Raw genomic sequence first — 26611 nt, forward strand, 5'->3', positions numbered from 1 at the left:
GCACAATACTAAAAATTTTATAAGTATTACTTGATATAATCCTCAGAAAACCATAAAAATCAATTATTACTCTAATATTACTTATTTAAATATGTATTTGAGATTAACCAAATAAATGATTTAACAATGTTTACATATAATAAATTGTAAGTCTAGGCTTTGATCCATGTTTTCAAAGTTGCTGGATGTAATAGAAAATAATTATGGGGTTTTCATTTATTCTACCAGTTATAGAGAAATCTTCTAATTAATGCTTCTGATAAGTTATATTAGAAATAGGGGGGAAAGATGCAGGATGATAGCTATATGTGTAAGTGCAGAACCCAAGAGTATGTAGGTCAGAGATAAGAAGACTGAGACATAGATAAAGAAAGGGAAAATTAACCAATTATTTCATATGACATATAGCATAATTGTTAATAGTATCAAAGGTTAAAGTTTAAGATATCTAGAGTTTACATAGTAGGGAAAAGAAATAATAAGGAAATAGACAACTCATATGTCAATACAACAATGCAAAAGAAACAGGTTCCTTTTTACATTTCTTTTTTTTAATTTTTTCTTTAAAGAGAGGGAGAGAATCATCAATGTGTGGTTGCCTCTCATGTGTCCCCGACTGGGGATCTGGCCTGCAACCCAGGCATGTGCCCTGACTGAGAATCAAACCAGTGATCCTTTAGTTCACAGTCTGCACTCAATCCACTGAGCTACACTAGTCAGGCCCTTTTTACATTTCTTTACTTCCCAAAAATATGTGCCTTGTTAAAACTCATAATTTTTCCTTAAGTGCCATATACTACGTAAAGACTTTTGATATGAAAATTTCCATTCCATATAAGTTCTTTTTGTAAATTCTTTAAAAAGTGCTTTAGAAATAATGGAAAACAGTCCTCACTCTAATTGTTTACCAGTTAGCCACATATATTATTTGGGCATCAGAAAAGGCTTAGTAAAAGCTAATTAAGATCAAGACATTCTTAACTGGATAATTCTCTTAACAGCAGAGAGGAAGTGCCTATGTTTTGCAATTATGTGGGCCATTGAACATGTGAAGTAAAAGAATTTAAACTTGTTATGACTCACTACACTGCCCACAAAAAAAAAACCCAATCCCAGTGTTATCTGGTTTAAGGGAAAATGAATTTGCAGAAAACAATGAGGCAGTTTGTTCCCAAATCCCTGAACTTCCCAGAAACAAAATCTTGCAGTTTGACCACAGACTGGCCTTACCCGACTCTTGGTAAGGACATTGGGGCATCATCCATTTATTGGCTATGTGGTTTGAAGTCAGTCATAGCCTCCCAAATCTTTCTGTAAAGTGGACAGAAATACTTGGCTAGCCAATTCCATACTTTATTTCAAGGAAGTGAGGAGCAAAACCAAGGAATGAGGCTGAAATGGTGGGAAACTAACTGTCCAAATGTTAAGAGGCCTGGTTAATTATGTCAAATGAACCAATTATCTTAAGATTATGATAGGTCAATAAATTAAAGTAGGCAATTGACAAGATCCCATGGGGATGCTTAAACATTGTCTAGTCACTGAACTGTCAGATATGATGCATGTAGTTAAAATACTATCCCTGTGACTATGCTATAGATGGCAGGGCCTTCCTCGGAGGTGCGAGCAGTGGAATGGGGATGAATGAACAGATGTGAGAGCTATGTAGGAGTTAGAAATGATAAGATGGATTTTAAAGGAGGCCCCCTTCTCTGCAGTGGTTGCCTGCTGTTTACAGTCAGTCTCAACATCTTTTCAAATGGCTATTTCTTATGCATTCAGTCATCACCTCTCCATCTATTACCTCCTTTCCCAGATATTTCCTACCCCAAAACCCAGAACTGCATGAAGTCAGCTTGCATTATGTTTTCATAATACCTTATGGCCAAGTGCTGAGGTTACACTGACTTGCATTGTGATTATCTGTTCTTGGGACTGTGTTGCTGTGGTAGACAGGATAATGGTTCTCCAAAGATGTCCATATCCTATTCCCTGAAACCTGTGATTATGTTACCTAATAAATCCAAAGAATCCAGATGGCCTCTAGAAGTTGCAAAAGGCAAAGAAATGGATTCCTCTCTAGAGCTTCCAGAAAGGAATGCAGCCCTACTGACACCCTGATTTTAGCCTAGGGAGAGCTGTCAGAACTCTAACCTACAAAACCATACAATAACATATTTTAAGTCATTGAATTTGTGGTAATTTGTTATAGTAACAATAAGAAATTAATACTAAAGCCTGCACTGCACTGGTAGCATCTCAAGTGGAGGAACTGTATCTTTGCCTTCCAGAGGCATCACATGGGTAGGCCCTCTGGTTTGTGAAAGCACTTTCACTTAATACCACAGCTTCTCCCCATCTTTTCTGTCCTGTTCTTGTAGAAATATGCAAAGATATATGAAAAGAATATTAATAATAACAGGTTTCCTCCTCATTTGGAATGGCCTGATAGAGTTTTAAAGCTGCTTTTCTACACCTTAAATCAATTGTGATTTGCTAACTCCAGCTAAGATTGGAGTATCCATATTATAATTAAAATAATGTACAGATGTAAAAGAGAATGAAGAACAGTGAAAATGCTGCATGAGTAGTGAAACTTTAAATTTTCTCTTGTGTGATTATTGTAATGATAATTTGTTTTGTTTGCTGGCACTGCTAATTCAAGAAACACCACCTGTATGGGCCACAGACATAAAATAGCCATAGTAGACAATATATTAGGAATTACATACTCACACAGTGAACCTCACAGTTTTCCTAACAACTAACTGAGACCTATCTTTGTCTAAAGTACAAGGGAGTAGGTTGAGAAACAAAGTCCTGCTCCACACCCAGAGCTACTACTATGAAGCTCTAAGAAATATTTATTCTTATTTGCTACATATGCCAAAATGTTGTTTATGAACCATTATATTGCTCACATATACCTATTAACAAACTCTGTTATTAATTTTCTTAGAGTGGGTATCAGTTGAGAAACTGAGCTTCTCAAACTTCCTCAAATGGCTTTGGATATTGAATAAATTTTTCTTTACATTAAAATTTTTTTAAAGAAGGTATGAAAATGGGGAAGAATTCTACTCAATACTAATAGCATCACTAAACAAGACTGTCAAATATATTTGTGCTTCTTTATTCTAGTACTAGTAACCTTTTAATTTTGCATTTTAACACAATTTGCATTTGTATCATTGAGAGCCTATTATGGAAAAGGGAAAAACAATAACTGTATTGTAACCTAAGATGACAAAGTAAAATAGACAATAAAACTTATTTTCCCATTTCTGAGACACAGAGAATATTTATTTATCCATTATAGATCTTTTTCTCAAATCATTAAATCTGAACTTTAAAAATAAATTATTTCCTTAATATGTCTTTCATAATTCAACTTTTAGAACTGAGTTAATATTAATATCTACTTCTGGATTTCCTTAAATCAAGGTCTAAATGTACTTCATTTTGTCATAATTTTTATGTGGATATAAGTTTAAGAGATCTCATGCCATTAATTTTCTAATGGCTGCTTGAGGAGGATGTAGTATGCAACTGTTTTTCTTATTTCAAATAACATGGTCATTTTTTAAAAAAATCCATTGGATTTTTAACATTTTGAAGTTTGATAAATTACTTTCAAGTGCCTTGAGTCCTATACAAATACAAAGTAGGCTTATCACTTTCAGTATTTTATTCTATCAGGTGAAGCATTTTATGCATTTATTCTTCAGTTCCCCTTTATTTTCTTCCCTGTTATTCATTCAAATCTGGTTTTATGAAATGCAAATGCCTTGTTCTTATTATGGACATAAATATAGCACAGTCTTTCATTTTTGACAAAGAATCATTCAAGTTTGTGGAATTTTTAAATGCTGATGAAAAATAATTACTCTTATCGAAAGAGGCAAAAAGATACACAGATGTAGAAGAGAAGTAATTTAAGCAAATTAAAATGTAGAGGAAAGAATACATTGACTCTAATCTGAAAGACTAAACCAGTTTGGGGTGGAGCCTGAACTAACACCAGCACCAAACTGTGCCATATAATTCAAGTAGGAATACTCACATTTCTGTCAGGAGTACCATTTCTCGAGAGTATTTGTGAGTAAGAATAAACCTGTTGCCCAGAGTATTTTTAACAGCCTGGAGCATGGGTTCTGACATTTTATCTTTCCTATAATTATACTTACAAATTAGAACACCCACAAATTTTATTATTCTTTATGGAGTACATATACAAGTTGTTTTTGTTTTTACATTCTGGAAGGTGGTTTGATAATCTAGTTTGTTTGTTTTTTCCTGTAGGCAACTGTCAGGAAATACATTTGGAGAATGAAAGAATAACAGTTTTCACAATAAAACAATAAAGCCTTAAAATATCTCCAGCTAACAATATTAGTAGTAAAGTAGCATGGCTGATATAATATACAAGAGATGTATATCCAAAAACAGTTATTGACAAAAATGACCATCTTTGCCCCAGATTTTGTTAGAAAATAGAACTGAAACTGAATTCATTTAGTAAGTAACATTTCAAAAGATTAAATAAAATTAAATAAAAAAACAAGTCAAGATTGTCTTTTCAAACTCTTGTCTGAGGTATCACTAGCAAATATGTTTTCCCATCCTGTTGGCTCTCATTTCATTTTAATGTTGTTTCCTTTAGCCATGCAGGAGCATTTTATTTTGATGAGATCCCATTTTTTTATTCTTTCCTTTATGTCCCTTGCTGTAGGGGACATTGGTGAAAATATTTCTACGTGGGATATCTGAGATTTTCCTGCCTATGTTCTCCTCTAGAACTTAAGTCTTTTATCCATCTTGAATTTATTTTTGTGTGTGGTGTAAGTTGGTGATGGGGTTTTCTTTCTTTGCATGTAGCTGTCCAGATCTCCCAACACAATTTAAAAATGGGCAAAGGACATGAACAGTCACATCTCCAAGGAGGACATACAAAGGGCTCAGAGACATATGAAAAGATGCTCAGTATCACTACCCATCAGAAAAATGCAAATTAAAACCACAATGAGATACCACTTCACACCAGTCAGAATGGCCATCATAAATAAATCAACAAACAAGTGTTGGAGAGGATGTGGAGAAAAGGAGCCCTAGTGCACTGTTGATGGGAATGCAGACTAGTGCAGCCCCTATGAAAAACGATATGGAATTTCCTCAGAAAATTAAAGACAAAACTGCCTTTTGACCTGGCAATTCCACTGCTGGGATTATACCCTAAGAACTCTGAAACACTAATTCAAAAGAACCTATGGACTCCAATGTTTATAGCTGCACAATTTATAATACCCAAGTTCTGGAAGCAACCTAGGTGCCCATCAGTAAATGAATGGATCAAAAAACTATGGCACATTTATATGATGGAGTACTACACAGCAGAAAGAAAGAAGGAGCTTCTGTCCTTCATGACACAATAGATGGAACTGGAGAGCATTATGCCAAGTGAAGTAAGCCAGGTGGTGAAAGCAAATACCATATGATCTCACCTATAAGTGGAACCTAATCAACAAAACAAGCAAGCAAGCAAAATATAACCAGAGACAGTGAAATTAAGAACAAACTGATACTAACCACAGGGGAGGTGGGAGGGGATAATGGAGGGAAAAGGGTTTTCAGAAACGTGTATAAAGGACACATGGACAAAACCAAAGAGGGTAGGATCAAGGGTGGAGATAGCTGGGATGGGGGGTAATTGTAGGGGGAAATTAGAGACAACTGTACTTGAACAACAATAAAAAAAGATTTTTCCAACAAATCCAAATGACTTGCAAGAAAATTTGGTACTGAAAAGTTGATTTTACTTATTAATCACAAACACTCTCAACTTGTCTCATGATACTGATTTTCTTTCTATATTCAGGAAATAGAAACCAAAATGGGAGATAATAATTTATAATTGCCAGTTTCTCTGAAAGTTAGAATTTAAAATTAGAAAAGTAATATCATTGCTAATTATAAATACAGTGGAAGATCAACTCTCCTACCAAATATGAAAGTCAGATGTTAAAAAAAATAAAAGAGATATAAATGTACTTCAAGACCCTAATGAGTTTCCCAGGCAACCAAGACTTGAGAGGCCAACATTCCAAAAAAAAAAAAGAATGAAAACATAGGGAAGTGTGCATAGAATTGTACATTACTCTGTCTCCCAAGAATTTGCTGTTATGGAATTGGTAGAAGAAAAAGGCTGAAAATCAAAGCAAAGGTTTTGACAGTCCACAAGGTAAAGTAGCCAAAAATTAAAGCTCATGTTTGCCAATGAGTAGTAGTAGCCTTGATAAATATCTAGGCCTTCAAATGAAGCCTCGTTAAAGATACACTTTAGGGAAAAAAAGCAAACTAAAAATAGAGAAGTTAACACACACACGTATTTGAAAATAATCTTCAAATACATTTCATATTAGAATAATTTAGAAGTTTTTGCTTCTCCAAAATTCTTTATAAGGAAGATAATTCATAGATAGGCTCCATAGTTTTCTATCCAAAATATTCAACACTAAATAAAAATTATCAAAATTACCAAAGAAAATACAAAAAAATTCAAGAGAAAAACAAAAACTAAAACAGGTGGATCAAATATTAGAGTTAACAGAAACAGACTTTAAAATAACTGTGACTAATATGTTTAAGAAAATAGAATCCATTATGAACCTCTAACCAGAGAACTGAAGTAATCAAATGAAATGTCTAAACAGAGTACAATAATGTATAATATCTAGAAAAGAGAGTAAGAACATGTGGGATATAATGAAAAGAACTAAAATAAAGGTAATGGAAGTCCTAGAAATATAGAAGTGAGAGTAGGGTGAAGTAATATTTAAATACAATTTTTAAAAATCTGAATCCTTATATCCCAAATTTCAGGACATGCTGCAAACCTCATCCAAGATACATACAAGATAAATACAAATAAAATGACAGCTAGGCATATCATGATAAAAACTGATGAACTAAAAGACAGGAGAAAAAATTTAAAAGCACCCAGAAAAAATTATTGCATATTCCCTTCAAATGAGAAATGATAAAATGATAGCTGAATTTGCAATAGGAAATAATAGAAGCCAGAAGACAATGGAATGGCATCATTAAAATGATGAAACAAAACAATTTTCAAGCTATTGTAGAATTATATGCTCAGTAACAATACCATTCAAAGATTAAAAACAAGGTATATTTTCATGCAAACAAAACTGATAGAATTCATAACAAGTAGACTGCACTAAAATAATAGTAGCAATAATAGCAGTAAAATTAAGAGACAATTAGGCAGAAGAAAAAATTCAGATATAAACACAAAAGGTAGGAAAAATCAAGAGCAATTAAAAGGAAAATATCTAAATAAATACTGAGTATTAAGCAATAATAATAATTTATATGAGATTTAAATATACATATAAATAAAAGCATGACAATAAAAGGAGCAAAAAATAGGCTAAATGACAGTAAGGTCTCATATTATATTAAAAGCAATAAGTATACAAATTTATATTAGATTCTATTAAGTGAACATTAAATGTGGTAGTATCCAGGATAATTACTAAAATATATTACAATTGATTTATAAGCCTCATGATAATAATAGTGGATAGTGGAGTAATAAAAATATTCTTGACACATTAAAAGAATACAAGAAAACAAAAAAGAACATAGAATAGGTTGGACAAATAGAAAACAAATGTTAAGCAATATAATTAAACTTAACTGTATCAATAATTTCATTAAATGTAAATAGACTATAAATCAACAAACAAGTGCTGAGGTGGATGTGAAGAAAGGGGAAATCTTTTGCACTGTTGGTGGGAATGCAGATAGGTGTAGCCACAATGGAAAGCAGTATAAAGATACCTCAAAAAATTAAAAATGGATCTGCCTTTTGACCAAGAAGTTCCACTTCTGGGAATATATCCAAAGGAACCTAAAACACTAATTCAAAAGAACAAAACACCGCTATGTTCATTGCAGCATTATTTACAATCTCCAAGATATGGAAGCAGCCCAAGTGTCCATTAGTAGATGAATAGATAAAACACCTATGGGGCATTTACACAATAGAATGCTACTTGGCTGTAAAAAAGAAAAAAAATATTCCCCTTTGCAACAACATGAGTGGACTTCAGAACATTCTACTGAGTATAATAACCCAATCAGGTAAATACAAATACCATATGATTTCACTCATAAGTGGAATCTAATGAACAAACTAAACTAACAAGCTAAATAGAGATAGGCTTATAGATAAAGCAAGATGACAGCTAAGGGAGGGGAGGATAAAAGGTGGAGGGACTGAGCTAAAAGGAAAAAGGACTCATGAACATAAATAAAAGTGTGGTGATTGTAGGGGGAGGAGAGTGTAAAGGGACTAAATGGTAATCGGAAAAATACAACAAAAATATTGAGGGTGAAAAATTAAATTAAATTAAATTAAATTAGAATTTAAAATATATAAGTAGACTAAATTTCCAATTAAAAGTCATAGACTGTTAGATGGTGTTTAAAACACAAAGTAAAACAAAACCAAGTAAATCCTTGCTTACATAATGTCCACCTTAAGTATAAGGCTATAGAAAAGCTAAAATTATGAAAAATAATCACCATGCAAAGCTGGTGCAGTTATACTAAGAGAAAACAAAGTGAACATTAAAGTAAAAAGCAAAGCATTATGATAAAAGGGCATATTTACCAGAAAGATATAATTTCAAAATAACCTATGGCAAAATGCTGACAGATCTGAAGGAGATAAGGAAAAATTTACAATCGTATTGGGAGATTTTTAACACAGCTATCTCTCTAACTGACAAAAGAAGAGACACAAAAATAAGTTTATAAAAGAGAAAATTTGAACTATACAATTAACAAATATGATGTAATTAACATACATGAAATATTGTATTTGATGCCTGAAAAAAAATTTTGTTGCTATTTCACATATGTCTTTGTTATCTAATTACATTGGATTTAACCTAGCCATTTACTGATTTATTTTTATAAAATAATAAATACCAGTAGATAATCTATAAATATATGAAAATTAAACAAGCACTTCTAAATAATCATGAGTAAAAGAAGAAATCAAAATGGGGATTAGAAAACATTTTACTAAATGAAAATCAGTATGAGAATAATTTGGAGGCATGGCACCAATAATTTGTATTTCCCTGAATCCCAGTGATGGTCTGAAATCTCTTCCCTTTCAAAGGTGATTTTAGTTTTGGGGAAAGCCAGAAGTCACAGGGTACTAAATCTGGGCTGTAGGGTGGCTATGTCATCTGGGAGACATGATGTTTCACCAAAAAATTCTGCATAAGATGTGACACCTGAGTGGGCACTTTGTTGTGATGAAGCAACCAGATCACCAGTTGTTCCTAGTTGTGGCCATTTTCATCATATTGGATCTCTCAACCAATGAAAAACATTGAGGTAGTACTCTTTATTAATTGTTGGCCTGGAGGTGCATACTCATGATGGACACCACTTTCCCAATCAAAAAAAACAAAACATGGTTTACATGCATTTGGTCTTGCTATGACTTTGCTGCACCTTCTTTAGGTGTGGAGAGCCAGGTGACTTCCATTGAGAAGACTGGGCCTTTGTTTCTAGATCATAGCCATAGATCCATGATTCATCTCCAGTTATGACCTTCCTGAAGAAATCTGGTTCATTGACAGTGGTTTCTTCTGCTCTTGTAGCAGAAGCTGTGGGACGAACTTTGCCACAACACATTTAATGCCAAAATCCTTCATCAAAACCTCAGACACAGTAGATTTCACACTGCCCACACCAGCTTCTAGTTCTTACACAGTCAGTCACTGATATTTGTTGATTGATGCCCATACACATTCAACAGATTCAGAACATGGATCACTTTCAACAGATTCTCAACCATCTTTTCTTTTTTTATTGTTGTTCCATTACAGTTTTCCCAAATGTTTGTGCTGTACTTCTATTTGTGCTGCACTCATTTCTTCATTCCTGAAAGCCTTCTGAATCATCCCAATAGTTTCCACTAAAGAATGTTCAAGCTTAAGGCAAAAGGTAACTCAGCTTTGTTGCTTTACTTGCTCAGTCATTTTTAATGTGACAACCACACAGTACACATACTCACTCAATGGCATACACCACCTCCAATGACTAGTACAGTGAAGTCATGAATGTTCATGCATGCACATTCCAGTGTACTCTCTTTGAATGCCAGGTAACATCAATGTCATACAAACTGTTCCCATTATATTAACAGTGTCTGCATTTTTCTGGACAGATGTCATAGTCTTAGATGACATACAAATCATCTTCAATGTATAGGTCATTTAGTAAACCTTCTGAAGGGTTTCATGCTAGGATCTTTTTATATCTTCAACTGTGGTCATGACTGAGAAATACTCAGAGAATTTTCTAATCCACAGAAAAACAAACCCTTTTAAAAAATGAAAGCTAAGGGTGGACAAAAGGAAGAATTATAATGTTTCCCAAAAGTTAGGGAAGAACATTTATTATGTTAGTTATCTCCTGTATTTTACTGTGTTGAAAATTTAATGAAAATAAAGAAAATCTTTCTGAAAAAAAAATGGAGTGGAATTGTTCACAATTATATAGAGGCACATAAGAGAAAAAAAGAGGTGGGAGAAGGTAAACTAGATCTATAATTCTTATCATCTCTCCCATTTACCAAAGGGGAACTTTCAATCTTGACTGGGAAGAATGTTCTCTGCATCTTTTTCTTTTTCATTATCAAGAATACTTCAGGCAACAAGGTATCTCTCACACTAGAAATCTAAAAATGTAAAGTTGATAATCCTACCCAGAAAAATTAATAATATCCATAAGTGTCCATTCTTTCACATGAAAAATAGCCATAATGTCTACTTTAAAGAGTTTTTATGAGGTTCAGTGCAGATAACACTAAAGTTTGATTAGCTAAGGTATTTATTGTCTTATATTTACTTGCTACAATGAGAATGTCTCAGGATTATCAGTTTAGCAACTCCCTTAGGTTACTCAAGGCCAACGGATGCTTAGAGGACAAGATAATATAGACATTTTGACAGGGCAATACATATGAGACTTACATAAAAGACTATACAAAGTTACAACCTTTAGAATTCTGCTTGCTGACCACACTTTCTATCCTTTACATGTATGTGTGTGTGTGTGTATAATTATATATGTACATGTATAATTTTTATCCTTTTATTCTGTCCCTTTTTTAGCATCCTAATGGAGTTTCAATATAAGTTGTTTTCATGGGGGGGAGTGGTGGGGAGAAAGTTCAGAGATATGTAAATAAAAGAGGTGCACATTATTTCTTAAGAACAAACCCAGCCCTGGCTGGTGTAGCTCAGTGGATTGAGCACGAGCTGCGATCCAAAGTATTGCAGGTTCGATTCCCAGTCAGGGTACATACCTGGGTTGCAGGCCATAACCCCCAGCAACTGCACATTGATGTTTCTTTCTCTCTTTCTCCCTCCCTTCCCTCTCTAAAATAAATAAATAAAAAAATCTTAAAAAAAAAGAATAAACCCAATAAGTAAATATCAAAAATTCCTCTTTGTGTAATGTAGTTTCTTAAATGCAACTGAAATCTCATATTAGGAAATGCACTATATGGATCATCCACATTTTTCCTTGTGAAACAAAATGATTGCAGCCAATATTAATATAGTAACATTAAGCTAAAATGTTTAATCCAACTTTGTGTCTAATACACTCTTTAAATGGAATCATCTTGGATATGAGTGTTTATAACTACAGAATAACCACCTCCCTAAAGCATAAAGGAATCCTCTTGACTTATTTTCTTCATTAGGAAAATTAATATTTACTGAAATTTTTTACCAAAGGATTCTTTTCATGTTCCAAGCCCTGTTTTTGAGGATGCTTTTTGAGAATCTAAATTTCACTAGCTGATCACTAATCAGAAGCACATTTGTGTTGCCTACTTTTAAAACCAGCACTTTTAATACAAGTCTGATAGCTTTAGTCCTTTGATTAATTCAACTTTTTAAAATTGAGAACATCATTTTTAGTGCTTCTCCCTCTCTTTTGAAAAGAAAAAAAGTTTGCTGCCCCTGTTCAACTGATTAATATCCCAATGATCTTACTTTTCTATTCCTTCAAATGCTGTCATTAGATTACTCTTCCCTGTTTTCTGTGGTTTTTTTTTATTTTTCATTCCCTTTAAATGCATTCTAGTTGCTATTGCGCATGGTATGCTATTATTGATGAATGTGTTCAGTACTACCTAACAGAAATTAAAATTGAAGATTGAAATTTCTATGGCACCCTGACATTCATTTAAGTTGCAGATGATTGTGGGTTGTATGTGTGTGTAGTCATCCATTTTAGTTATACCTTTCTAGGCATGTCATTGTTTTCACATTCCCTCATTAAAGCTTTATTCCTTTCATAGGGGTTTTAACTTAGTACCTAATATGACTGGGTCATGTGCATCAAGAATAATTTTTAAAGAAAATTCTGTGCAGACATCAACCCCAGAAAAATATAATGCGGGTTGTTAAGGTAAAACAACAACAACAACAACAACAACAACAAAATAAAACAAAACAAAACAAAACAAAAAAACCCAGAGGTGTCTAAATGCATTGAGTTCTAGAACTACTGGGAGTGATAAACTGAATTTTAGTAGAGACCTGAGTAACTTCCTTTTTATTTTCTGTCTCAAAATAACACATCTGTGAATATAGGGCAGTTGTAGCTTTTATCTGCATAAAGATGGAGTGGGATAATAACAGGTATGGGAAATTGGGGGCTGAGTACACCAATTTTAAATATATATATTTATATATATATATTTATATATTATTTATATATATATTTGAATATATATATTGAATTTATCCATATATAAATTTGAAATCGAACATAGTTATTTAGTAATTTGCTTTTATGCCTCATATCGTATCTAAAACACATAGCATGCTTCACATTGTTTTGTTTATACACATACCATTTCCCACAAACACACTGATACACAGAGAAACACCTTTAGTTGATGTTGTCTCAAACTTGAACAACACACAAGATTATAATTATTTGATTAAAATTTTTAAGTAGTAGAATAAATAGGATATACAGAAATAATTAACCACCTACTTTCAGGCTTTATTTAGTTAGCAGTCAACAGGAAGCATAGAACCAAAGCAAATCCAAAAGCACAGGAAGCATTAGGAGATGGGATTTTGGAGCAGAGGGACAGGGAGACAGACATTGAGAACAGACCATTGAGAGGACATTTCTGCTCTATAGATGGATAGCTTTATAATTTAAATGTAATGTCTGAGGCAAAGGAATGTAACTCTGTCTTGGTTTGTCTAAGATCTAGCCCATGTGGGCTTCTAAACAATTGAGCAAAAGAAGAATTTAAAACTAAAATGTGTCTTCCGAATCATCTTATCCAACCTGAACATGGTATAGAGGTCTCCACTTATTAACAGATATGCTAGAGTTTACTCAGCCAGTAAGAACTCAGCCAGTAAAAGGCCAGTGAGGCCTAGGGTTTCTCATGTTTAAATCTGCACTCTCACCATTACACAGGTGGATCATGGAGGGCTGGTGTTGCTCGTGGAGTGCTGGGTTGTACAAGGATAGCGGTATATAATAGTGATGGAAGTGTGCGAGAGATGCAGTGCAGGTGATATTTGAGTATTTCCTTTCATTCATATTTTAAGGGAAAAAATCAATCAACAGGACCAACTTAGAAAACAATGGACATTTGTAAGGGAAAAAATCGAAAAAAGGAACAGCAGTATGAAAAGCTAATTATAATGGCATTTTAGTTAATGTTAAAAAGAGATAATGTAAAAAATTGCAAAATGCTACTGTTTCCTTTTTAAAAGTGAACCAATAAGAATATTTATGTTATAAATGAATGTGCCTAGAAAGATTGTGCTGAAATAATCTCTTGCTACTACTATCATGGGACAAAAGAAAAACCCATACAGTCATGAAAATTTTACCTTCAGGTTGATTTGCTGGTGTAGAAGTTGCTAAGTGCTTAATATGGTATTGTGAGTCTCAGTTTTACTTGACTATACCACAAAAAACATCAAAAAACTAAAAAATTATAACAGTCATGTGAGCATCTGGGTACCAGGGACATTTCTAATGATAAAAATTGCATCAGGTCAGCAGCAGTAGTATGGGAAGAGATGTTTGCTTTTTATTGCTATATTCTTGAAACTTCAGCAATTTTTAATACTTTTATAATTTTCTAAAATGTAAGGGCCTTGGGCTGAATAAATAAAAGTTCCACAAACATGAAATACTTCAAGTCTTATATGAACTTTAATATTGCCACACACTCTGTGACGGCTTACTCCAAAAATAAATCCAAGAGATTATGAAATGATTGTGACTCGGTTTTGCCATTCCATCCAGCTTGTTGACCTGGTGTCTGAAGTACTGGAAAGAAATGGTAAAGTATGCATAGCCATTGACATCACTTCTACTCGAAGTGGTTCATTTGTGCAACATTGCTGGTCACAGTGGCTGCTGAAGCACCCTTTTATCTCATACAGAGGCTGCAAGAATGAACAGAAGTAAACATTGTAGCTGACAGTCTAGCCCACCCCAGAAATGAACCCAGAAAGACACTGGAATATAATATTGGATTTTGTTATTACTTAGGTTCCACTTAGTTAATTCTAAAAATGTACACCCAGTATCAGTTAGACCTGCAATCAATTACTATTTTTGCGAAGAGTAAATCACTGGGAAAATTACTTCATTTCCTCTCATCTACGAAAATGAAAATAATACCCCCTATTTCCTGTGGTTGGGAGAGGTAAGAGACACGACATATAATGCCTCTAATCCTAGACGATGTTTACTTACTTTCCCTACATTTTCCTGTTATTTTTCAGGCATGAAGCCAAGACACATACTTCTGCATTTCATAGTCTTGCCCAATTTTCTCATCCCTCCATGAAAGTCCATGCCCACCCCCAGAGAGGAGAGATACAATTCATGCATTCAGTCCTCTACACCAAAGTTGGCCTTAGCATAAAATTCTCTTCATGAAAACAGCAGTCATCTCATTTGATGAATAAGGATGAGGTAATTATTGAACAATCTAAGCCACAGAAATTAAGGTGCTGGTGACATTTACTTATGCAGAAAGATTAATAGAGTTCAACAATTTTAAGGTGGCCACATGGTAAGGAGGGTAAAAAGCCGTGAACAAATATTTAAAGGGCATAATGTAACAAGGGCTAGGCAGGAATTATTTACAGAGATTTAAAAAGACAAAATGAGGCATATGGCAGAATAAAAACACATCAAGCAATAAGATTCTGACTATTTTGAAGAACTTTTCATAAGGAAGACATTTATTGGATCTGAAGAAAACAAATAATTGCCCACCGAAAATTCAAGAGTTCCCTGAGAAAAAAGATCATACTCATGGATTAGCCACTGAACCATGAGGTTACATATCACCCTGGAGAATGTAACAAGGAGAGATAATAGAACCATCTCTAAATTTATTCTTAAACTTGAATTGCTAGTGCTTCACCATTTGTCATTCCTCAGAAGTTCAGGATATTTAAAGAAACCAAAAAGTCAAATGTGAAAAGGTTAATTATGCTACTAGAATTCATTATCAGGTACCTAGGAGGCCTGTCCAGAAAGTATACAACCATGCAATATGACAAATAGATACATTTATTGAAGAAGATACAAGATACAAGAAACATTGTACATAGGACAATGATGCCTCAGTCCCCTTCAAAGCAGGCACCTTGGAACATCTGTCAGTTCTCCCAGCATCTTCTGTACTGTTCTAAACACTCTGTGAAATCCTTTGGCGGGATCACCACCACTGTTCCTTTGTATTTTCCTGAATCTCATAGGTGGTCTGAAATCTCTTCCCTTTCAAACGTAATTTTAGTTTTGGGAAAAGCCAGAAGTCACAAGGCACCAAATCTGGGCTTTAGAGGGGCTGCGTGACCTGGACGATTTGATGTTTCACCAAAAGACTCTGCACAAGACATGATACATGAGTGGGAATGTTGTCATGATGAAGCTGCCAATCACCAGTTGCCCATAGTTGTGGCCATTTTCATCATATTGCATCTCTCAATGGACAAACATTGAGATAGTACTCTTTATTAATTATTTGGCCTGAGGGGGAGTACTTGTGATGGACAACACCTTCCCAATCAAAAACATACAGTTAACATGCGCTTGATCTTGCCATGACTTTGCTGCACCTTCTTTAGGTGTGGAGAATGAGGTGACTTCCATTGGGGAGACTGGGCCTTTGTTTCTGGATCATAGCTATAGACCCATGATTCACTTCCAGCTATGACCTTCCTGAGGAAATCTAGTTCATTGGTAGTGGTTTGAACCAATTCATTAGCAACTGCTACACGATGTTCCTTCTGCTCTCATAGCAGAAGCTGTGGAACTAGTTTTGCCATGACACTGTTTCATGCTAATATCCTTTGTCAAAATCTCATACATAGTAATTTTTGCACTGCTCAGACCAGCTTCTAGTTCTTACACTGGCAGTCACCAATCTTTGTTGATTGAAGCCCATACATGTTCAACATTCTCAGGTGTTCTGCTTACATTCAATATTCTCAGGTGTTCTGCTTGTTGGAGGCCTTACAGAACAGGGATCACTTTCAACAGATTCTTGACCATCTTTGATGTGTTTGTGCCACATTTCTATTTTCACTGCACTCATTGCATCATCCCCAAAAGCCTTTTGAATCATCTGAACAGCTTCCACAGAGGAATGTTTAAGCTTAACACAAAATTTAATGCAGATTCATTGCTCTACTCACTCAGTCCCTTTGAATACCACAGCCATACAGTACACATTCTCAGTCAATGGTGTCTACTGCCCCCTCTGTCTAGGACGGTGAAGTTGTCATTGTTCACATCTGCATATTCCAGTCCACTCTCCTTGGCTGCCAGGTTACATCAATGTCACATAAACTCTTCTCATTATATTAACAATGATTGGACTTTTCCCAGACAGACCTCATATACCAATGGTCCACTTGATGTTATTGGTTACAAATTTAAAACAGAAACAACTCATGTATATGTGTGCTTTTTCTTCAGTCAAAATCAGCTGTGTAGATGAAGGCACAACGTAGGTTGGCAGTTGGATTAAGCAATTAGTTTTACCATGCAAGGTAACAAAAATATAAAAGCTATATAAGTCAATAAAATATTCTAATAACATAACTAGATTTGTAAGGCTCTCCCAGAGTTAAATGTGCATCTGTATCAATTTCTACAAAGTGTACAAGACAATTTACAAACAACTTAGATTTGACTACATTATGTTCTTCTGATATCAATATTAAGAACAAGATCTAATAACTCATTAGAAAAGGACTCTGGAACAATGCACTAATTCAAAAGCAGCATTCAATGCACAGTATCTAGTTTTCTAACAGTCTGTAGTTTTTGTGATTAATGTGTAACCTTGATGGTTTGTTTGTATAATACAGCCAATATCATATGTAACATATCAGGTATCTGATCATAAATGAGAAATGTCTAAAATACCTAGTCTTGAAAAATTAATGAAATACTTAACATGAAATTTATTGCATGCTAGTGAAAACACACTAAATTCTTTTCAAATTTTGGGGTCAATGATGAAATTCATTTAGGAAGTAATATCAACATGTGTCACCTGCCAACACTTGTAAACCCAAGGCAGCATTTCTATGTCAAAAAAGGCTTGATAAAATGTAGCACTTTTTGTGTGTCTTCTCCCAAATTTCACACACACAAGGCTTTGTTCTCATAGCCTCAATTAAAAAAAATAATACACTATTACATGCAGCTAATCACCAGATATATGTTGAACATGTGCTTGCCTTAAAGTAATGTCTTCTATTAATGATGAGTTTACAATGACATAAAGAATTGAAGGAGTATAAAGTAGTGAGAGAATAGAGGATTTAAGCACATTTTGTTACTGAACTCTGGTTGTATAACATGCTAAGTTTAAGTATTCTAGAAAAACATAAATTTGTTGAGTTTCATTTTCCTTTTCTGTGAAATGACAATAAGTCTCAACTAATTGAGATGATAAAAAAATATGTGGCAATTGAGAAGGGGCTTTGGTGAAGAGCAGGGACTCTAGAGCCAGCCTGGAAACTTGTGTTTTAATTCCAGCTCTACCCTTTTAAAGTTCTACAGATATGGACAATGCATGCAATTGTTTTTTTGTTGTTAGTTTCAGATTCTTCATTTATATAATGGATATATGGGTAATATTAGTGTATCATCTATTAATGGTTAATTTAATGTATCAATGGATGGATTCTGTAGTATACTTAGGTTTGTTGTGAGGATAAAAGAGTACTTAGTGGTACAGAATCTGCACACAGTCATATAAATTGGTTGTTAAACACATTAATATGTACTCAGTCAATCATAGTCATTGCAATGTGCACACTTATCTCAAGTGTCACTCTATACCACCTTTACATATAAACCCTGAGAAATACAGGATTTTTCCTTCACCCCAAAAATACTTGTGGAGTGTTAATTATATGCCATACACTGGTGAGACATTGACTTTTAAGTAGTTGTCTGCCATCATCATACTGTATGGGTCCCTATTAAACTTGATATCAGAGAACTATAAATGCATAGGGTGAAACATATTCAACACACACAAATTTCAGACAATATAGCTTCATAAAAAGAGTCTTTCCCCTAAATGACAAAATAGTAACTCCCATAAAATGTTTTTTAAGTATCTAGATTACTGTTAACACTTCCTACTGCTATCTTCTCACCCCCAGTAAACAGTAAATTGTAACACATGTATGTAACCTGACTGTCTTAAAATGAACATTGGAATCATTATAAATAAAATTACTAAATTAGCTGTTCCCAAGGCATGTCAACAAGTGTAACTGACTAAATTGCATCAACTCCCTGAAAATGGTCTCTTATGTGTTTAAGTTTATCATTATATTTTTGTTTTTGTTTTTTTAGTTCTTAAGTGCTAAAATGATAATACATAAAACATCATGTACAACTAGTATTGTCAAATTACATAGTCACTTTTGGCTAAAGTTTCTCACCATTTGGGGGGAAATTAATATAAAATATACCTAGAAATAAACCTAGATTTCCAGAATTAAATAGATAAATCAGACTAAAAACACTGCATCTACATTATCCTGTAATTGTCTGTGCTATTTTTAAATTAAGTAAATAAAATTTCAAAGATATAATTTTACATTGAAGAGACGGAGATTCATATCTATTTGAAAACAATTTTTATGGTAACATTATACAGAATAAAGTTATTAATAGAAAAACAGAATTTGGGGGCTAAACATAAAACTATACTAATAATTCTAATAATTAGAAATATAAAATGAATTCTGTAACTGATACTGGTAACCAGGGGGGATGACTTGGGGGAAGTTGGTGCTTCCAAAATTTTATGTTAGGAAATAACAAAGGACATTTTCACCAGCTAACAATACTGTTTTTTCAATATATGTAGATTCAATTCAGTCATGAATATATGTCAACTCAAAACAAATCATCTTATTTAACCTTATTTATAGCATACCTAACCTACTATGGTATCTTACACTTTACTTATTATACCACTTCTGAACTTATTGCATGCACCAATGTAGCATTAACCATTTTCAGAAGCCTATAGAAAATGCAAAATTTTGAAATAATAAAACTTAAGCTTCATAAAAATATATAAGCAAGGGTAACATTTTTAAATATCTTTAATATTATTTTATTTACTGGTATTCCCATAAGATATCTCACTTAGAAAGTCGGCATTTAACAAAATATCCTTGTTAAAAATTGGATATTTCAATTTAGAAAAATCATAATTTTGTTTTCCTTAATACAAATAATAAAACTCTGATTATCAAAAGTTAGCAACAGGTATTATCTAAAGATATGTAGAAAGACTCCACAAAATGCTCTTAGAAAACTAAAAACAATACACTTCTAAAAGAAAAGAAGGATGATCCTTTGGGGCAAAATATTCTGTCTTATTTTGACCTTTGGGGAAAAATGTTTTTTGTCTTATTTTGACCTAAACAGTCAAAATAAACAGGTGGTCTTTGTATTTTCACATGGTAATGTCTCTTAAACAATAACACAAGAAAAAGTGGTCTTTTGAAGACTCTGCTGTTGATTATTATCTGAGACAGTGGACAAGTCTTTCCTTATACAGTACTTTATAGGAATGAGGATGAACTTATCTTAGTTTCACTAGCACACTGGAGCAAAACAGTTTTGTTTTTAACACTGTACTTGCACTTATGCTTTTTATAATGCAGAAATACTTGAAAACAAATTTTAAGTAGCTTATTTTTTTTCATTCCTTACTTCTTATGACATCCTGTAATTTATGGTAAAATGTGTTAGAAACCTACACAATTACTGACTGAACGTACATGACACATGATACCATGGTTCCTATGACAGTAGCCAAAAAAGAAAAAGGTACATTGTGAGACCAATTGCCTTAGCCATAAGGAAGATTTTAAAAGGTTATTATCCTACAGGCAATCAAGGTTCTTGTTTGATTTTAAAACTCCTAATAAAAATGTAACACTTTTAGGATAACATGTTCATCATACATCAATGCGTACAGTTTCTATTTTAGTTTTCATTTTTTGTTAAGATTCAAACAATAAAACTATTTCCACATTGTTTATTGTTTTGGGCTTCTTTCTTTAGTTAAATTAAAAGATATCTAAATGTCTATTATTATGAATTAATTAAGCCTTAAAATAAGGTTGGTTCTATTCTTACATCTTTGAGAATAATTCTCAAATATATAATAACTTCCTAATTCTTTAAAAATTGGGTATAAATTATATGTATATATTTATGAAAAGTAAAAAGATATAAAAGTTTAAAAAGTATATTTCTAAAATGGTCTAGTTAGAGAACTGTAGTTCAAGGACATGCTTTTTTTTAGCTTTAGAACCATTGATCTTATTTATTTCACTTCAATTCAAGGTCAATGATGAGTACCTAGAGCATAGAAGACACACTATCAATATTTGAAAGTCTATAAAGTACAGAAAACATAGACTTTGTTCCTTGTGTACTGGATTATACAACACTGTGAGGTATAAAATGCCATAGGAGTATTATTTTCACTTATCTTCAATGACAAAATACTTCTCAGAGGAGATGGCATTTTCTCTAAGCTTTAATAAAGTGGATAATTTCAACAAGTGAAGATGGAAGACAGAGAAAGCTATGCAAAGAATAAAGCACAAACAAAAGCACAAAAAATTTGAAAGCATGTGGCTAATCTGGGTACTCTGAATGGTGCTTGTAATATATGCAGATAGGAAAAGGACAGAGGAAAATGAATAATTCAGGATAGGATAGAGTCATGGTGCCCACACAACTATAAAAGACCATCTTGCAAATTTCTGTCCTTTACAAGAAGACAAAATGGTACAACTGGTACTCAACTGGTGCAAAAATCACTCTTCTATAGGGGCTGGAGTTCATCCGAATGAGAGATAGGACTCTACCCAAAAGGGCATAAGTAAATATGTCACATTCTTCACATTAAACTAATTATTACTTAAGGAAGCATTAAAATTTTTTAAAAAACTCTACATTTAAGAAATGTATATTACCATATTCAAAGCTACAAAATATAAAAATGTTCTTTATTCCATTTGCCAACATGTCAAGTGTATTTGTATTTATGTGGCAAAATGTAAACTTCAGCCAAAATAGACCATGTTGTAAAACAAAAGTGTACTTAGTTTATACACCTCCTTTGCTTCTCCCTACAGGCTATAATTTTTCCCATGTCAGGGTCTTCACACACACACACACACACACACACATTATTCTTCAAATCTTTGTATCCTCAGAGGTCAGCCCTCAACCAGTAGTTCTCAGTGTGGCCCACCTTAACTATCTGATCTAATTTAAGTCCCTCTCCCCAAGGATCTTCACCTCAGCCTCCTAATGCTTCTATACTTTATAGGATTTTGAGTTTCATAATTTCTTCCTTTCCATGTGCAATGACTTTCTACTCCATATTTGTAAGCTCCATGATGTAAGGAACATCATCTCTTCTATATAATACCTGAAACAGAACCTGTCATATTAATAATATTTAAGAACTATTAGTCAAATTAATAATTTTCAAATATGAAGTCATATAGAGTTGTCATACCTAAAAGCTTTATATTTAAATATATAAAATGGAATTTTTAAACTTCCTGAGGGTCATTCCTATGCAAAGAATGAGTATTGAAAGAAAAGGTAAATATGCATTAATATTTTCCTAAGAGTATTTAATAAAATATTGAAATAATTATATAGAGTTATATATAAAATAAATTCTTGTAGTTATATTAATATATAGTTTACATACTAAAGTTTTAGTATTTATTTGCTTAAATTATTCATAATAAATTAATTTCTTCTAATGCTCAAGATATATCCATATTTTTCTTCACTAAAGAATATATTTCTTTATATATAAGAAATATAAGGACAATAAAAGAAGAGGTTCTGATGAAATTTCCCTCTAGCCTATCTTCTTTTCCATCCTCTCATCAAAAGTAAAGGAGCAAGAGGGAGCTCAAATATAGTTTTCTTAGAGATCATTGAGGCATGCATGTCACTTTGAACTCATGAATACCAAGAAAGCCATCAGAGCTGAAGTGGTGAAACAGACTATTAGGGAGCTCATATGTCTGTTTATATCTGGGAAAAAGTATAACCCCATCTTAAAACTCAAAAGTGTAAAGCAAACCCTCCTTCATTGCCCAACATGATACAAAAACTTATTATACATATTCATAAAATAACTTATTGTTTGTGTAATTAAAGAAAACATAAAAAGGTTTAATAATTGTTTATATTAAAATAATCATCTTATTTAGAAGAGAATATGTTTATTTACTTCAAGTAGGTGGCAAATTTTTAGCTCTACTTGGTGAGACCTGTGTTCTAAAAGATAATATGATCAAGCCCTGGCTGGCATAACTAAGTGGATTGAGCACGGGCTGCGAACCAAAGCATCGCAGGTTCAGTTCTCAGTCAGGCACATGCCTGGGTTGCGGGCCACATCCCCAGTGGGAGCCATGTGAGAGGCAACCACACATTGATGTTTCTCTCTCTCTCTTTCTTTCTCCCTCCCCGTCTCTAAAAATAAAATAAATAAAATCTTTAAAAAAAAATACTATAATGAAATAAAGGGAGAAGCAAAGATTTTAAGCCATGATAATGTGACCTTCTATGAATCAACTATATTTAAAACAGTCAAGTTGGTCTCTACTAATATACAGGTTTTCAGGATAAAGCTCTAGGCTAAAGTGGAAATTATAACTCATTTTTCTTAATAGCTTCTACACTGTTCTAAAAATATCCTTGCCCCCAAATACTTCAACAAAAATATTATATGTATATAATTATATATTAATATAATTTAATCTCCCTTGAAATAGCCACTCTGATTTTTCTCAGATGTTTTCCTTTTAAGTTTGATTCTAAGAGCAAATAATCTCCAATTTATAAATGTGACACAATTAGCTATTTTCCTTTAAAATATTTAGTGTTAGCCTTTTTTAAAATGAGCATTAAAACTTTTGGTCTTAAATCTGCAAATGTATGGAACACTAACATAGATTCACATGTGTAGCATATGCTTCTCCCCCCTGTCTTTGGAACAACAGGACACTTAAAACAAATACAGCTGGGCACTGGGAATACAATGTGCTGGGCAAACATATACTGCTATTAACATAAATACATCCTTTCATGTTTCCTGACAAGCCCACATAGTTACAAAAAGCTAGCAATCCCCATTTTTCCCACAGAACACCCCACATTTTCTCAAAGCAACTGCCCTTAGCAACTAGATGTGGAGACAGGCAAAGATGAACAAAAGCGGCTGGGCTCTGGCTCCTTAGTGTGTTGCTTTCTCAGACCCTGACATTTTAAAGTCAGGAAAAGGTCAGGCCAGGCACTAGTCATTTGCCTGAAGAAGAAGAAGAAAAGGGGAAAAAAGAAAAAAAAAGTATAGTAAGGCAGCTACTCTAATCATCTGTATGTGGTAACTGCTTGGTTTGCCTCATGTAGCTCCTGAGTCCTTGAATTAAAACTGATACATGCTGGGGATGCATACTTTGCCAACTCCCCAGTTAAGACTCATTCTTCCTCCCCTCTGTGTATCTGAAGATGTGACCCAAGGGCTTCAGAGTGCTCAATGCTGCAGGCTAAGCAGCCTTCCCAAAACCTCGATTGAACTAGCCCTTAACTCACACATACACACACACCCTCCACAGACTTCTTCTACTCTCCTGAAAGGCACTGTGGGGCTCACCACATTTCACCAAGGTCTAGGAGCCAAGGAGGTCTCCAGAAGACTTGGGAGGCCAAGTGAGGCCAGACACAAAGAAATTCCTGACACGTCCAGTTAGATTGGAAGCTGCCAACTCCACCCCGAGGTGTTGCATAGGAGATCTTTCCCCAGTATTCTGGTGTCAGACTCTATCCCTGTGGAGAGCCAAGACCCTTCGAGTAGAAAGATTTTCTCTGGAACCCATACCACTTGAAACTCAAGAGCCCAGAACAAGTCGGCCAACTTGCCAGCTTCTAGAAGGGTTGAGTTTGCAGGGGCTACAGGTTGCCTGAGTGCCCGTTCCCAGCTCCAGCAGTCGGCAGATCAGAGCTAGTAAGAGAGACTTGGGGCTGGGGGCGGTGGATACTGGAAGACCGAGGGAGGAAGGGGAGCCCGAAGAGGCCCAGGCAGGCGAGGAGATGGGGAGATCCGAGGGTGCACCTCCCAACAGTGACCCACACAGACCTTGACGCCGCAACCTGCGCTTCTTGAGACCGAAGATGCGCACTTTGGAGAAGATATCCACCAGGTTGCCATTGCAGAGCCCGCGGTTCTTGCTGGGGCTGCTCCGCCTCCGGGTGGCTGACGGTCGGTCCCAGTGCTGCTCCCGCGCTTGCCGCTTCTGGCGGATCAAGCCGCTGGCTATGGCCGCGGCCATGGTGGTCCCGGAATGGGTCCGGAGGGAGGTGGGGAGAGAGGAAAGAGGAGCTCGGGGCACCGGAGAGGGGAAAGGCGGTGCGGACTGCGGCTTGCCCTAGGGGAGGCGGACCAAGGAAGCTGGGGAGACGGGTATGGGCGCTCAGTCCCTACTGGGATCCACCTTCTTCTCTGTGGATCGCGGGTCCAGGCGCCGCTCCAGATGAACCCGGGTCGCGGTTGGGCAAGCCTAGGAACCCTAGGTGGTATCAGCTGCCTTCCAGCCGAGTCGGAGCCTGAAATGGGGTTGGGGCTGCGGGCACCGCTGGTCACCAGGGGATGCCTGAGCCCTGTCGAGGACAGCCACAGCCACTCACGCTACCTTTTTGCCCTACCCGCCTTCTCAGCAGTTGGTAGAGCTGGCGGCCGTCTTCCAGGGCACTGGGTGGAGGGCAGGTCCTGGCCTGGACCTGGAGTCTCTGTCTGAATAGTGAGAGCTGGGCAGGACTCAGCACCTGGCTGGAGCTGTCCTGCTGCCGCCGCCTGCTCTTGGATTTTGCCGGTGATTGTCAAGTGCTTTGGAAATCAGCATCTGGAGAGAGCAATCTTCTCCTCGGAGATCTCTAATCAAAGCGCGTCGTTCCCATCCCACTACACTGCCCTCATGTCCCCCTCCTCTGTCTCTCTTCAGAAAGAAAAAAAAAAGTATGTATATGTAATAATACTTTTAAATATTACTACTACTAATAAAGGCAGCTAAAATAGATTGCAGGGGGTGGGGCAGCAGGGGCTAAAAGGTTGAGCAAAAGCAGATGGAATTGAAGGAATATCGCTGCGCTTTCTTTTAGATGAAACTCGTAGGCTTCCAAGGCGTCCACGGCCTATGTCGGGCTTCTGGATGTTAACGTGTCTCTGGGTCCACAGAAACTCTAAACTGCGGTTGGAGGGTGAGGTGGTTTCCACCCTCCTCTGTAATCCCTTAGGCACCAAAGCGACTCCACCCAGGGAAGGAGAAGGAGGAAGGAGGCAGGCCTAGAGGGGGGAGAGTGTGTCCTGAGGAGGGAGGCGCCTCCAGTCCTTACCTACTGCACTCCAACTTGCTGGACTTTCCCTTCTGCTGCCAGGAAGGGCAACGTTGTTATTTTGAACTGGCAGCATGGAGCAAAACTGAGGAATGAGGGGAAGATGACAAAATGTGGCAAAGTGACTTGGGAAGACCCCTTCTGACATTTGCTCTCTTGCACTTGGAGGAGGAGACACAGCAGCTGTAGCTGCTACAAAACAGCAGCAGGATAGAATAAACTCCCAATGACATTTTGAAGAAGTTGCAGCAGAACTATTAAGGTTGCGGGAGGGTGCCATAGTATTCCAGTGACAACAAAAGGTAGTCAGACTGATGAAGAATCTAAACTGAATTACTGACTCTGGCATCCCTGGGTAAAAAAGCCCTGTCAGAGGGCAAAGCCACATATACTGTATTTAAAATTCTAGTACAACAGTGCTGTCTCCTCTCCTTGATTTCCTATCTGTGCCTTAATAGTGTTCTGTCTTAGATAACTGAAAATATGAAGGCCTAAGAGGAAGGGACCAAGT

At 35.3% G+C, this 26611-nt stretch overlaps 1 protein-coding gene across 2 annotated transcripts in view; it reads right to left on the minus strand.

Annotated features, from left to right (window-relative positions):
* The window catches only part of FGF14 (fibroblast growth factor 14), a 717766-nt gene that overhangs the window by 179481 nt on the left and 511674 nt on the right, over positions 1 to 26611 (minus strand). The window contains exon 1 of one of the 2 annotated variants that reach the window (XM_045821879.1): positions 24848 to 25040. The exons of the other annotated variant lie outside the window; for it this stretch is intronic. Within the exon in view, the coding sequence (XP_045677835.1) occupies positions 24848 to 25040 (193 nt within the window). Of the gene's footprint in view, positions 1 to 24847; positions 25041 to 26611 lie in introns of those variants that run through there. 2 annotated transcript variants of the gene reach the window in all.

Source organism: Phyllostomus hastatus, unplaced genomic scaffold (genome assembly GCF_019186645.2).
Source record: "Phyllostomus hastatus isolate PE091 unplaced genomic scaffold, TTU_PhHast_1.1 phas_scaffold_46, whole genome shotgun sequence".
Taxonomy (NCBI): domain Eukaryota; kingdom Metazoa; phylum Chordata; class Mammalia; order Chiroptera; family Phyllostomidae; genus Phyllostomus; species Phyllostomus hastatus.